This window comes from Sus scrofa, chromosome 7 (assembly GCF_054392235.1).
Source record: "Sus scrofa isolate SSC_HxYL_T2T_F1_AM1 chromosome 7, Sscrofa_HxYL_maternal_Yorkshire_Landrace_v2.0, whole genome shotgun sequence".
In the NCBI taxonomy this organism is placed as follows: Eukaryota; Metazoa; Chordata; class Mammalia; order Artiodactyla; family Suidae; genus Sus; species Sus scrofa.
The window spans coordinates 89269763-89285290 of NC_139389.1; the positions used below are offsets into that span (position 1 = coordinate 89269763).

The window sequence follows — 15528 nt, forward strand, 5'->3', positions numbered from 1 at the left end:
TGACTGTATGTGGCATACAGTTACACTATGATTGATCAAATCATTACTTGTGATGGTATAAAAATGGAGCTCATGAAAGGCAAGGAATTATAATCCACATCCAACTAGATGTCACAGTCACTTGATCTCTCAACACCTTACTTGAAGCACCACCCACCATCCAAGTCTGAATGAACCTGACTGCTCAGATAATATATAGTTTTATAGTAGAAGAATTTGTAGGATCTTGACAATATTGTCAAAAGTTTGGGAAACACATATATGAGTAAATTCTGAAGATATTATACTAAAAAAGACAAAATATGAGACTAAGGCAGAATTTATTGACATATAAGGACTTACCTGAGATTTAGGGGTTAATGTATTAACATGAATAACTGGAGTGATACTGATAGTCTGTTAGATTGGTTAATTTAAGTGCTGTGCTCAATGAAGATATTTCATGTAAATGCCCATCAGGGGGTATCCATTTTAGAAAAGGCTCTTGCCCCTAACCACTCCAGGGCTTGATCAGTGGGCACACATGCACAGTGGCCATGGTGACAGAGATGGAAGCTATGCATGGGCTCAATACAACAGACTTTCCCTCAGAAAAGCTAATCTGTGTACCACCATTGTGGGCTCCCAAGCTGTCAATGGATGAAACTAATTTGACAACATTCCTTGGGGGAATTAGTCAGCTACTGGTGGCTCATTGATTACATGGGACATCTTTTACCATGGAGGAGGCAGTGACTGATCCTAGCATGAATAGATACATATTTCACAATGGATTTGCCTTACTAGTCCACTGTCATGGCTTCATACTGTATGAACTTAGCTAAACCAGAATTATGTTTCCAGAATTCACTTCCATATATGTTACCATATTAGGGTTCACCACAAGAAAAGTTTGTTTGAGATTTTGAAGGAATTGAAGCAGTAGTCATTTTTGGTTGAAGGCCAGGATAGGGCAAGTACTGTCACAGCTCAAGCATGCTGCTGGCTCACCTTGCTGGTGTGGGACAACAACTTGTGCCTGCAGCTCCTCCAGCTCCCACTGGATTTCCACATCAGGTCTTCCAAGACTAGGGCTAGGTGCATCTTTATGATGAAGAGCATCAGCTTATTTAGGGGTTACCTGTATCATAGAAAATGGAAGCAATGAGAGAAAGACCCATTTCTAGTGTATTCTTGGTCTCTTTCACTTCCTGCCCATTTTCCCTTCCTGACTGGTGGTTCTGCAGGCTTCAGGCTCAGCATGAGGTTCAGGGATAAGAGACTTATACTGCTTCATTGTTTCCACCATTGCATAAAGTCTAATCCCTATAAGAATTCCCTTATTCTTAAGCACTTATGGTGCTTCAAATTCTCTGATCAAACTCTGAATGATACACCCTCCACATGTCTACAAGTCATCCAATCTAATCATTTGCAGATTATAGAACTCCTTATCCTCACCATGGTGTCTATACAACATTGCATCCAACCAGAAGATGTATTTTATAGCAAATGAAGTGTAATAATGAGCTCATGCACATGTGGAACTCATTATTCTATTTACATGCTTCATCATGTAAAAGTAACTGATTGATTAATGGAACAGCTTGCTGAGAAGGAGTTACACTGATAGCTGGGGCACCACTTGAGAAGGTGACCTGCTATACTATAGGATGCATTGTAAGCCTATACAGGTGATAAGTCTATATAGAAGTGGACTGTGGTATGTTCCTCTTCACAGCTCTTGTTGGGTTACCTTCTTCTGCACCTCCAGCTTTTACTTGTGGTCCTAGTAACCAGTCCTTCCCCATCTCTCTGTATCTCCAGGGATGATAAGAGCTCTCTGCTCTTGCTAGCCCTGACTGCCTTTACAATCCTTTGTTGGTTCTTGTAACTTTGACCAAATTCTTGTATAGAATTCCTTCAATCAGCTCTCTCCAATCACCCATATAAATGTGACATCTATTCCTGTCCAGACTTTGATTAATACTCTAAAATATCTATAAAACAATAAAGAAAATAAACTATAGCCATAGAATTTAATAGGGTAAGTAGAAACAAATGCAGAAAATAGGCCTGGAGGAGTTCCTGTTGTGGCTCAGTGGTAATGAACCCGACTAGTATCCATGAGGACACAGGTTTGATCCCTGGCCTCACTCAGGGGGTTAAGGATATGGTGTTGTAGTGAACTGGCACAGCTCAGATCATGCATTGCTGTGGCTGTGGCAGAGGCTGGCAGCTGAGGCTCTGATTTGACCGCTAGCCTAGGAAGCTCCATGTGCCCTGTGTGTGGCCCTAAAAAGACAAAAAAAAAAACAAAACAAAACCCCCAAAACAACAACAAAAAAACCCCAACAAAACAACAAAGCCTGGAATAACACATACCACATGATATTTATCCCCAGACAATAGGGCAGGGGTCTTTTGGTTAAGGGTCATAATCAAAGGGTCTTTGACTTTATTTGTAATTCTCTGATTTTTTTTTTCTTTTTTTGCTTTTTAGGGCCACATCTGTGGCATATGGAGGTTCCCAGGCTAGGGGTCGAATCAGCTACAGCAACACAGGATCCAGGCCGCATCTGCAACCTACACCACAGTTCATGGCAATGCCAGATTCTTAACCCACTGAGCGAGGCTAGGGATCAAACCTGCAACCTCATGGTTCCTAGTCAGATTTGTTTCCACTGTGCCATGACGAGAACTCCTAATTTTGTTAATTAGAAAGTTCACATGCATTCTGTGAAATAAAAAAATTAAAGTCATTAGTGATGATTTTTTAATGAATAAATTCTTGCTAAGTTCACCTGGATGGAGGTCCAGAAAGTGTCAAAGAGATATGGACTAATTGATATGTTGCTTGTGTGTTTCGGGGGTCAGTTCTGGTAGGTTTTTGGGAATGGAGAGCTTTGAGCAGGATTTGAAGAGCAGAAGAGGCAGAGTTCTCTCCTGCCTCTAAGATCTGTCTGCTGTTCCTTCTGCTTGAAATGTTCTCCTTGCTGCTCTGTCTCCCATGTCAACCCCTCCTCCCTCATCAGATCTCAGATACTTTGACCACCCAACTGAATGATGGTCCACACTATTATTCTCTCCAGTGATATTTCTGTAATATGAAAGAGGCTCAATAAATTTCTCCTACCTATTTAGCATCATGAGTGCTCAGTTGATTGAAATTTATAATGAAATCCTCATGATTTGGATTAAATGCCTCCACAATCCCCAAGCATTCTACATCATTTTAAACCACCAATGAGTGAGTAAGAATTGACAAATAAAATGGCCCAAACTGATGTTCTTAAAATACCCAGTTTCAGTTTGGTTTCCTCTCCAGGGACTCACTAAAAAATCTTTCTTTCAGCTGTTCTTTCCAAACCAATCAGGTTCCAGGGACAATTCCCATGACCACATGAGCTAACAAACATACATGCAGCATCACCTGGTCACTATGCTTCAGTGCTGTTAATTAATTACCATTTAAAATTCTTTCAGCTCTTTATGAAGTAGCAGTGAAACAAGCAGAAGCTAAGTTACCAAGGTATCCTAGTTCTCTGAGGATGATGTGGTCTGGGAACAGGTAGGTGGAAAAATGAAAAGTCCAGATAAAAATAGGAAAAAATATAGAACTTGACCTATTAAGTTCAGTTTCATAAAAATAGTCTTAGTGCCAGCATAATCTTCATTTGCAGATAAAAAATATATTTTTGGGTTGTGGTTAGATAGGTTATAATATAGGGAGGAGGGAATACATCTCATTAGGGAGTATACGAGGGGCTATAGATTGTGGAGCAAACAACTGACTGACTTTTAGCTAATGCTTAGAAATGTTTCTTAGGCTTCAGAGTGAAACCAAAGCCATTAATGAGAGTCAGGGCCAGGGCAATGCAATGTCTTTAGCACAAGCAAGGGATTTGGAAGTTCAAATGATGACTTAGAAAAGAGTAAGTAAGTAAGTAAATGACTTATTTACTTCTTATCTTATTAACTTATTTGATAGGAGTGAAGGAAATTAATAACCCCTGAAATTAGATGTCAAAACCACTTATAGTGTTTTATTTCTATATTTACAGAAAAGTTGAAAAAGGATGAAATCTCTAGAGACTCATTCTCTGTGGTATTTGTTGGGACTAGAACCAAACACATACAGAATTTGGAGAAGGATAGACTGGTAACTTGTCTTCCTGAGAACAAACCTGACCGTATCTGCATGTCTAATTATACACTTATCATCACTTTCAGCTGTGATATAGAAAATTTGCTATAATGCTATTGAAGGAGAATTCATCCTTCTGTGATGATCTATGGCTTTGGGACATTTATTTGTTTTTTTCCCCCCTCCCTTTCTGATTCTGGCCACCACAATGTCAAATGGATACAGATAAGTAAAATAACATACTTAGGAATCCAGGGTATAGAAATTGATCTTAAGAGGATGGATGGAAAGAATAGTTTAATTTTGTTACTTAATTAAAGTACAGTAAAGATTTACTTGAAAGGATTCTTGATAACATCTGTATTTTACTTTCACAGAGCAAGAGGTAAGTGGACACAGGCTGAAAATAAAGAACTAGAAAGTTCATTTGGAAGCAGAGAAGTTTTGGACTGTCAAATTAGTAAAGTACAAGGATGGCCTAACTAGAGATACACTGATTTCTCAAATATTATGTCTTAGATGATTTAAATATGCCACTGTTGCATTATCTGCGCTGGACCAGAATTTTACTTTATACGCTTACGGGTTTATTTTAGGGTTTATTAGTAGGACACTCATTCTCCCTATTTTCTTCAACTATAAACTTGAAATGGATGAGAATCTCTTTTAGGAGACCAAATCCGTGTAAATCTTCAAAACAAATGATCATGTTTAGACAGCAAATATTAAAGGGTCATTGTAACTTTAATGGTCATTAATTAAGAAAAGTATGGTGGTAGATGAAAGTCCTGAAGAACAATGGATTCAAAGAGGTCTTTGGGAACAAGCTCAGTTTAAGTTGGAGCAGAAAATGGCTCGGTATCCCTCTTTCATGGGCTTTTGGATGCCTTCCTCTGCATTTGGGTATTCATCCAGGAGCAACACTTCTCTTTGAAACTCTGAAGACACAACCCATATTCATGTTAATGTCTTCCAGTATTTAGTTCCTTGCTTTGCTTCCTTTCCTTTTTAAAACATCAAACCTATTTCTAGATTTCCCATTTTCCCTTATCCTATGTTTCATTCTGATATATCTTATTTAGACTTATTATATTTGGATAGTGCCTGATGTTCCAAATTTATCTGGCTTTTTAAACTATCAAAACTCTCAATTGCTTAAATAGCTACATATAAGCTAGCTCCTGCTCTCAGAAGGTGATCAGAAGAAATAATTTACAAAACAATGTGAGAGACTTGTCATATCTTATTGTCTAATTCTTCCCCAGATTTATTTCTATAGTGCCTAGAAAATTCTATCTACCTAGTGAGAGAATACATTAGTATATGGCCAAGTTTTTTGTGGAGAGAGAATGAATTTTTCAATGAAGTTTATATTTTTATGGAGTGTGATCATTATTGGCTCTTAGTCTTTCTAAAGATAACCAGTTAGCCATTGTTTAGAAATGCTTCTTCCTTTGCTTCTCTTCCACCCATCTGCATGTCTATTTATATATCATCTTTCTTCTTTATTGTAGAGTCCTTATTAAATTTGATGACTAAATTCATATTTACTCTATCAGCACCTTTCATAGTTTTGTAGATTTAGGTCTTTTGTTTATTTTCAAATGAAAATTCTGCAATGAGGTTCATTATTTCACAGTCTCCAGATGGTCAATGTTATTTATAGTGCTAGACATTTCACTCTCAATCATCTCAATGTATCCAGATTATAACCACCTCTCATTATCTCTACTTTAATCACCTGATCTAAATCACCATCATCTCTTGCTTGGGTTACTGCAGTAGCTTGTAATAATCTCCCTGTACTTGAAAAATCCCTTTTTTTTTCCATCTTTTTATGGCTGCACCCATGGCATATGGAAGTTCCCAGGCTAGGGGCTGAATCAGAACTACAGCTGCCAGCCTACACCACAGCCACAGCAACACGGGATCTGAGCCACATCTGCAAACTACACCACAGCTCACAGCAAAGCCAGATCCTTGACCCACTGAGCAAGGCCAGGGATTGAACCCGCATCCTCATAGATGCTAGTTAGGGTTGTTAACCCCTGAGCCACAATGGGAAATCCTGTCCTTGAAACTCTGAATTGTGTTCACAACACAGCAGCCAGAGTGACCCTTTAACAATGTAAGCCAGATTTTGTTGTTTCCATGTTTCAAATCCAGGTGCTTATCTCTTTCAGAATAACAACTGAAGCCCTTACAATGGCTTCCAAGGCCTTCCCCACCCTCCCTTCCTGGGCGTCATCCTCTGCACATTCAGGTTCACCCTCTCAGGACTATGCTAAATGAGCTCCCACCTCCAGAGTTCCTATTCTTGCTGTTATCTCTGCCTGGAATATTCCTTTCCCGAATACATTCATGTGTTCTCATTTACCTTCATTAGCTTTCTGATCAGTCAGCTTAGCAGCATGGTTTCCTTTCAGTCCTATGTTATAATAGCAAGTTTCCTACTGCTCTGTTCCTCTTTTTGCTTCATTTTTATTCACAATAACTTCAGTATTTTGACACCTTATATACTTTTGTGTATTTATTTTTAATTTTTTCTCTTTCTCTGTCAAAATGTAAATCCATGAGGATAAGGACCTTTGTCTATTTTGTTTTTGGATATATTCCTAGTACTTAGACTACTTCTTGGTACATAGTAGGTTCTTGATAAATATTTATTGGAGGGAATGAGTTAATAAACACTTTAGTCACATTATTCATACATTTTAAAATAATTTTTCACCTAAAAATTTGCAAGATCTTTTTGAAGAAAAAAATTTGAAGGCATAGTATTTATAACTTTGAGCACTTTGTTAATCAAATGCAGGGAAACAAACATAAATAAATGTTTGTAAATATTGTAAGTAAATGTGAAAGTATAGGTGGGTCATCAGGATGGTTAGACAGATGAGGTACCATTTGGTCTGGATATTAAAGAATTAACATTATTTTGGGAAGTATCAAATAGGGAAGGATAATTTCTAGCTTGAAGAATGAGATCAGAGTTACAGGATTATTTTTTTGTTTGTTTGTTTGTTTTCATACCAGAACCTGTGGCATATGGAAGTTCCCAGGCTGTGACCTATGCTGCAGCTTGCGGCAATGCTGGATCCTTAACCCACTGAGTGAGGCCAGGGATTGAACCCTCATCCTCATCGATACTAGTTGGGTTCTTAACCCACTGAGCCACAAAGGGAACTCCCAGAGTCACACAATCTTACAAATCTTTAGTTAACAGAATAGTTTCCCTTTGCCAATCCATTATATGTGACTGGTTATTGCTCCTCCAGGGAGAGGATGGTTAACAGTCATCAGACTGATAAAGCAAGTTAATATCAAATCCTTTTTCTGTGGTTTCATCAGGTGCACCCTGAGGTACCAGGCCTTAGATCACTCAAGACCACTTGGCAACTCAGTTACTGTCATATGTAACTATAGCAACAGTGGCTAAAGGATGCCACTGGAGTTTTGTGAAATTCTTAGGTAATATTTGACTTCCAAAATTACTTTCCACAGATGGCATTAAAACAACTGTATTAATTTTAATTGTCTCGTTTTCTACCTTCAGGTAACAGGAGAGTGAACAACTACATGAGCCAATGAATGGAGCCAACCAATCTGTGGTGTCTGAGTTTGTCTTCCTGGGACTCTCCAATTCCTGGGAGATCCAGCTCCTTCTTTTTTGCTTTTCTTGTCTTTTTTATGTGTCTAGTATGATGGGAAACCTCCTCATAGTGGTCACTGTGAGCTCTGACCCTTACTTACACTCCCCTATGTATTTTCTGTTAGCTAATCTCTCCATCATTGACCTGATATTTTGCTCTATTGCAGCACCCAAGATGATCTGTGATCTTTTCAGGAAGCAAAAAGTCATCTCCTTTGGGGGCTGCATAGCTCAGATTTTCTTTAGCCATGCAGCTGGGGGCACTGAGATGGTGCTGCTTATTGCCATGTCCTATGACAGATATGTGGCTATATGTAAGCCTCTCCACTACCTGAGCCTCATGAGCCCACAAACATGCATTCTGATTGTAGTGGTTGCCTGGATCATTGGTCTAACCCACTCATTGGCCCAACTGGCTTTTGTAGTCAGCTTGCCCTTTTGTGGCCCTAATGTCTTAGACAGCTTTTACTGTGATCTGCCTCGGCTCATCAGACTTGCCTGCACAGATACCTACAACCTGGAGTTCATGATCACTGCCAATAGTGGCTTCATTTCCTTGGGTGCTTTCTTCCTGCTCATCCTCTCTTACATCTTCATCCTGGCCACTCTCCAGAAACACTCCTCAGGGGGTTCATCCAAGGCTCTTTCCACTCTGACAGCTCATATTATTGTGGTGGTTTTATTCTTTGTTCCACTTATTTTTTTCTATATGTGGCCCTCTCCTTCAACACATCTGGATAAATTTCTAGCCATGTTTGATGCAGTTTTAACTCCTTTTCTCAACCCAATCATCTATACACTCAGGAACAGGGAGATGAAGACGGCGGTGAGGAGAATGTTCTGTCAGCTTATGAGTTTTAGAAAAATCAATAAATGACTTTATTAAAACACAAAACATCAGAGTTCCTGTCATGGCTCAGTGGTTAACGAATCTGACTAGGAACCATGAGGTTGTGGGTTCAATTCCTGGCCTTTTTCAGTGGATTAGGGATCCGGCATTGCTGTGAACTGTGGTGTAGTTTGCAGAGGTGGCTCAGATCCCGCATTGCTGTGGCTGTGGCTCTGATTAGACCTCTAGCCTGGGAATCTCCATATGCTGCAGGATCGGCCCCAGAAAAGGCAAAAAGACAAAAAACAAACAAACAAACAAAACACAAAATATCCAAGTGACTACTGATACACTTTCTTTCCCCACTAGCTAATCCTCATGAAGAAGGGACCATCTTTCTGAGGTTTGATCTTTTTCTTGCCTTTGAAACATATTCTTCTTCATTTTTGATTATCTCTCTGTATCGGTTTCTATGAATTAGATAAAACGCCCCCCTGTTTTCTAGTCCTGTAGGAGAAGCCTTGTATAGGAGATGAAGCCTATGGTTCAATCCTGCCCTAACTTTTGGTTGTGTCACAAACATTTGTGATTATCCAAGTAACCAGTTTTATTTTTAATGGGTCCCAGAAACTGAGGACGTGCCAAGGCCCGTCAGTGTCCCAAAGAGGAGGATGCTAGAAGCAGGCTGACTGTAAACTAGATTCTCAGGGAGTAGCTTTTAAAGAATGCAAATAGATACAGTCCTGAGGGGCCACAAGCATAAGCCCCATTGTCCACCAGAGCCAGGGGATCTAAAGGTGTCCCCTGGGTGGCAGCGTCAAAAACTGGGGTTCCAGAAGAAGGTATAAGGTGCTGTAGTAAGGCAGAGGGAGAGTGAAAAAAGCTGACTGCAAAAAGCCCCCTCAAGAGATCCCCGCGTGGGGGCGCGGCTGGAACGTGAAGATGGCGCCGCCTCTCTCCCTTCCGGAAGGCGCCCAGCAGGCCTCCAATTCTGCGTCAAACCAGCTGCCTGCCCCTCAGGCCACCCTCCAGGTCATGCACAGAGCAAAGGAGCGTCTCCCACACAGTCTGGGTGGCCCTGGATCCAAGGCCTCAGGCGCCGAGCCCTGGGACAGGTGAGTGGAGCACCAGCCCTTTAAGAGCCAATTTTCAGAGGTTCTGTGGAAATGAGCCCCGCCGGTTTTCAAAGCTAGATATTTTGGAAGCCCCCTTTTTCAGGTGCAGGTCTTAATATTTGTTGGTGCCTGGTGTGGGGTTCAAACCTTTTGCTCCTGAGGGAGAAGCTCTGGGTTTCAAGTTCTCCGCTAACTATGGTCGTGACTCTGGGTGAGGGAGGGGGGTTTAAGGCAGGACCCATTCCCAGCCTCTCCTACCTGCTTCCCTGTGGGGTTTCTTTCCTTGGCTGGAGATGCAGGATTGCCCAGCCAGTTTTTACGCTTTTTTTCAGAGGAAATTGTTTTACACGAAGCTGTAGATTCAGGGCGTTTACCGGAGGAGGGGCGTCCGGGACCTGTTTACGTCTCCATCTTGAACCGGAATAGGGACGGTCTTTCTAATGTGGGTGGAAATAAATCAGCAAGCAATTTATAAGCGGAATAGAAAAGCATCTAATTAAGCCAAACTGTGGGTCGTAGTCCAGGAATCACAGATTCAAGAAGTCCTTGTATTTTGTGCCACAGCCTACAAAATCAGGGAGGCTTATAAAGGCGAAAACAGCAAAATTACATAAAATGTCCAGAATTAGGTTTGGAGCTGTCAAGAAGTAAGGTGCTTATTAAGAAAGGATTGGTTGAGGTCTGAAGTGGTTGCAGAGTTAAAAGGGGGAGAACTTGAAACTATAAGGTTGCAGCTGGCAGCTCCTAGCAGGTATAGTTTTGAGAATGGCTAGTAGTGTTCTTAGTCTGATTCAGTTCAGAAATTTAAAGTTGTCAGTAATACAGGGATGTGTCTGAAACCACATCCGCAATGGCCCTGGCTCCATTTTCAATGCCCAAAGCATAGTTACTCTATGGTTAAAACAAATGTATAATGCATGTTTAAAAGGCTATTTTGTATCACCCAAGATGGGGTTAAATCATGCCTAAGCCAGAATGAACTCCCCATGCGCCAATATATGAAAATTTCTTTCCTCACTATTATTCACAAGTGTTTATAGACCTTCATTACCCAGATTGTGGGTCTATTTTGTTCTCACTGAAGAATGTGTGACATTCTTCTCTGAAAAGAAAGGGAATTTTATACTAATGGTATAGAAATCAAAGATTATATTAACCCTTACTTTTCAGTTCCCAAATAACTGTGCCAATTAACACATTTCATGCATGTTAAATAATGTAAATAAGATTGTTTCTCAGGATATCTACTACTTTTTCCAAACTATTCTGCCCTATAGTTGGTACATTGTTAACATCATGCCTGTTTAAGTGTTCTGTATTTCCCATTTCTCTTGCTCTGCTTGGCTATTTCAGTCTTTTGGTGATGGGTAAAAGGTAGAAAACAGCTTTCAAATTTGTGGTTGTTTACACATTCTAATTCACAAATTTTGTTTTCATGCTTTGTTCCATATGTTGAAGAATGTTCTTGACTTTATTATTAGCCAAGTAGATCCTGTATTGGCAAACTTTTGCTGTAAAGGTCCAAATTATAAATAGTTTTGGATTTGTGAATTATATGGTCTCTGATACAAACACTCACTTCTGCTGTGGTAGTGTCCAAATAGCTGTAGACTACACATAAATGACAAGGTACTGCTGAGCTCTAATAAAATATTATTTGCAAAAACAAGAGGCAGGCCAAATTCGAGTTATTCCCTGTGTGGATCTGGCTTTTTGAGCTATCAGTCTTTGTCTTAAAACGAGTGTCTGAAATAAAGGCAGTATAGCATTACATAAAATTTGCAGTTAAAATTTAGAGATTTTGGTGTTAATAGCACCACTTCACTTGCTGTCTTATCTTCCCTAAGTCACTTAAACTCTCTGAATTTCGATTTTTTCAGAGACTCTGACAGAACTCACAGATTTATGGTTATGACTAAGTAATATGATATTTGAAAAGATTTTATTAATTTAAAAGTTAGCCTGGGTACCTTTCCTGGCTTGTAATTATTTCCTTGACATCTATTAGCTTAAAGATAAAATTTTGCTTTTTCCTGTAGTGAACATTAAACTTACCTTTTCTTTGTTCTCTTTCTCTCTCTGTCTCTCTTTCTCTCTCTCTCTCTCACACACACATACACACACACACACACACACAATTATCTTTTGATATGTCTCCATTATCTTGTCTTTTATTAGTATTGTGTATGTACTTTGACTTTGTATCTACTGCCAAATTAAAGATTTAATAGTTTACTTCCTTCTTCAGTGTGTTGGTAAAAGTAATAATGGGAAATGTATATAGAGTTCATACTATGTGTCAAGCACTGCTCTTTGCTTTACTTGTATTAACTCATTTAATCCTCTCAGCAGTCTTTGATATAGATGCTATTAACATCCCTATTTTACAGATTTGTAGATGAAGGTATGGAGAGGCTAAATAACTTGTCATGTTGCTAAATGGTAAATTTGAATTAAATCTGGGCAGTCTGCTTCTGGAGCCTGACTTTTTCATCATTATGTTTTTTTTCTTATAAATTTGGTTTAAAATTGATCCCTGAATAGTGCTAGATTTCCCTTCTTCATTTAGGGCCAATATGTTTATATTATGTTTCCCCTCTATTTCTGCAGTTCCTTGTTGATGCAGAACAATTCTAAGTTAAATAAATTATATTATGAATACAGTGGAATTATATTATATACACATATAGGTTAGATATTATATAACAAATGTTTAATAACATGGAAAGTTGCTCAAGATAGACTAATAATTGATTTAAAACTTGCTCTATTTTTAAAATACTGTATGTATATAAGCCAAAAAGTTAGTAGTTATATTTCTTCCTGGGGGTGTGATTTAGGTTGTTTTAGTATCTTCTTATACTTATTTGTAATTTAAAAATTTTTATAACAAAATATTGTAATAATTAAAGAAGCTAATAAAATAGCCAGATACATTAAAAAAAATCTCTTAAACTCTGCACTTTTGTTTACAGATTTTTGATATTGAGCCTTGATAAAAGAATTTTGCTGGCCTATGTAAATCGTAATCACCAGTGTTAATTTATCTTCATCATTACGCTGTAAAAAAGAAATTCTAACAGTCATAATTTTTAGTATCAAAAATTGCATTGCCTTTCTCCTAGTATGTACTCTGGTGAACCTGGATATCATTGTACATTTATCATCCTCTATGGTAAGAAATTATATCTAAGTGGTTTGCAGAGCCTTCATTCATTGAATGAGTTTGTTACCACTGGAGATACTAGGATGCCTTTACATGCAATTGCTGGACCCTTTAAAAATGGAGTCCATGGCAGTTCCTACTTATTTGCAAATTCTTGAGAAAATACACTTTGGACTAACTGATTCAAGTTTTAACTTAGGGTCTTCATTGTTGAAAATGGGAATGAGACCAACTGGTGTTGTCACTAAGAATGTCCTGCAGCCTGACGTAGAGACAGGCATTGAAAAGCAGTCACACTAAAGAAAGTTACACTCCTCTTAGCATTTTGCAAAAGTAGTTAAATATGGTAATATTTACATGGGAAACTATAGCAACTTAGTGTATTTGATCTGTGTATCTCCTGATGGTATCTGATTGTCTACTCTATGCACAGTGTTCTAGGAATTATGGATACAGGGTATATAAATGTTACAAACCATCCTTAATTTTGGAAATTTACACTTCAAGATTGAATTGGTTCTGTGTAGATGGAAAGATAGTCTGTATTCATTGGAAGTTAATGGAAAGGAGATGGAGAATGAGATGAGAAAATGCTTCCTTGGAGTTCCGTTGTGGTGTAGGAGGTTAAAGATCTGGTATTGCCTCTGCAGTGGCTCTGGTCACTGCTGAGATGCAGGTTCAATCCCTGGCCTAGTGCAGTGAATAGGAGTGGCTGAGATTCAGTCTCTGGCCCAGGACCTTCCATATGCCACAAGTGTGGCAAAAACTAAAAAAAAATTAATAAAATACAAAGTAAAGAAAATGCTTCCTTCATGTGGATGTTTCTGCAAATTTGAATAACTTTAATTTGAGACTTACATTTGACTTTTTTACTAAGCTAGGAGATTGGAGATGGCACAGATACTGAAGTTTGTGTGTGGGTGACAATGCCCCACTGAAAGGAGTAATAGTATAAATCCCTCACGAAGGTGCTTGCTGCTGTGATTACAGCCACCCCCATAGGACTTTGCAAAGTTCAAGGGACTCATTAGAGAATGCCAAAATTAGTTTCTAACATCAAAGAAAGAATATTGGAATTGACATGGATATAAATTATGTGAAGATAATCTGTCTGACATTCCCAGGCTGTCCATCTTATAGCTCTAGATGTTTTCAAGTAGAATCTTGATTTGAGTCTATGTGAGTTCATCCGTGTAAGGACAAATTTGCCACTGTTCAAAATTCAAATTGCCAGGGAAATTTTAGAAGAATCCCTTAGAATTCCCCTAGTACTTGCCACAGTAATCTTGGCAAAACTCTAAAGATTGGGTGCATGTGGAGCCACAGTCTTCCCAAAATGTGAGAGCCCAGTGGAATGCTTCCAAACTGATATCCTAGGATTACTTCCTGCAATGTGATACCGATTTTTTTTTAAAGGTTTGTTTTTATAATGGTCAAACTCTTTCTCTGCTAAAGATCTGTGTCTCTGACATTGGCAAAAATTTCCTCAGTTGTATGTTCCTTACTTGTGGAATTGCAAGGCTCTCATTCAGGAGCTCTGCAAAGCATTATCACTTTCACAAAAACTCCACCATCCATACCATCTCTCATCTTCTGGCCTAATAGAAAAGGCATATAAAATTCTAAAGTTAAAATTAGTAAAATTTCAGAAATGTTTGAGTTTGCGTTGTTCAGTCTCTCTCCTTGTGGGTTAGTAACTGCTGATCTGTGCATCTAAGAATATCATGTGATCATAGACTCTACTCTGTTGCAAGCAGGCATGCCCAAATACTACAAAGAACTCATGTAATACACTTAGTCTTATCCATAAATATGAACATCTTTCCTTATTTGCACAAGGAACCTTTAATGACCTAAAACCTGGAGAATTTTCCAGAGGAATCACTAATTCACTTTTTTCTGGCATCATGCAAGAGGAGGATTATTAATTGGAAAACACAGTTAGAAATTTGTAATTAACATTAGCCAAACTTATAAATGACTCTGTGACAGCTCTTGAGGTTCAACAGGCAAGTCTGAACATTTTAGCCTATATGATAATGGACAACCAAATAGCTTTAACTTTCTATTAGCTAGCCAAGTAAGTTATGCTTATTCGATTGCCAAGACTAGGATAAATGTGTGAGCCAGATTGAACAATTAATTTCAACTGAAGACGATGGCTTACAAAGGTAGATAAATAGATTCAGGGGTATGTTATTTTAGCCTGTATTTGGTAATTTTAAATTATGTCTCTGATCACTAATGGATTTTGCAAAGTTTAATCATTATTCTGCTCTTGAGTTTCTGTGCATTGCATCTGCAAGTAATTTCCAAAGTTTTAAATGCTACTGTGCAGACTCAGTCATATTACATGATCCAACACTCATCACTTGACAAAAGGAGCATGGAGCTCAGTCTCTGACTGGACTTGAGACTGTTTTTGTGTTGACGATGCCATCTAGAAATCTTGACAATGATAAGATCAAGGGTGACACTACTTTTATTTCCCACCTTCTGCTTTGGCCGGAGTCATTAGTTTTCTAAGACCAAGAACAGAACAGCAGTCTTCATCAATTTTGTAACTACAGCCAGGGAATATCTTGTGATTCACACAAAGCTTCCTTCTCCACAAATCTCACTATGCCTGCATTAACTCTT

The 15528-nt window shown here is 38.6% G+C and overlaps 3 protein-coding genes across 8 annotated transcripts in view; 2 read left to right on the top strand and 1 right to left on the bottom strand.

Annotated features, from left to right (window-relative positions):
• Positions 1 to 10149, bottom strand: part of LOC100155519 (olfactory receptor 4F6-like) — a 157516-nt gene extending 147367 nt beyond the window's left edge. For all 3 annotated transcript variants that reach the window (XR_014809260.1, XR_014809261.1, XM_084967001.1), the window contains exons 1-2: positions 9981 to 10149; positions 991 to 1120 (exon numbers count right to left, since the gene is read on the bottom strand). The gene's annotated coding sequence lies outside the window, so the exon portion shown is untranslated. The remainder of the gene's footprint in view (positions 1 to 990; positions 1121 to 9980) is intronic.
• Positions 7714 to 8655, top strand: LOC110261752 (olfactory receptor 4F15-like). Its single transcript, XM_021100065.2, has one exon. It carries the CDS (start codon positions 7714 to 7716, stop codon positions 8653 to 8655), a length of 942 nt encoding a protein of 313 aa, XP_020955724.1.
• LOC100153496 (olfactory receptor 4M1-like) overlaps positions 9525 to 15528 on the top strand; it is a 231804-nt gene continuing 225800 nt past the window's right edge. For all 4 annotated transcript variants that reach the window (XR_014809257.1, XR_014809258.1, XM_084966999.1 and 1 more), the window contains exon 1: positions 9525 to 9722. Coding sequence is in view for 2 of the 4 variants with exons in the window: in XM_084966999.1 (XP_084823125.1) it covers positions 9550 to 9722 (173 nt within the window). In the remaining 2 variants the exon portion in view is untranslated. The remainder of the gene's footprint in view (positions 9723 to 15528) is intronic.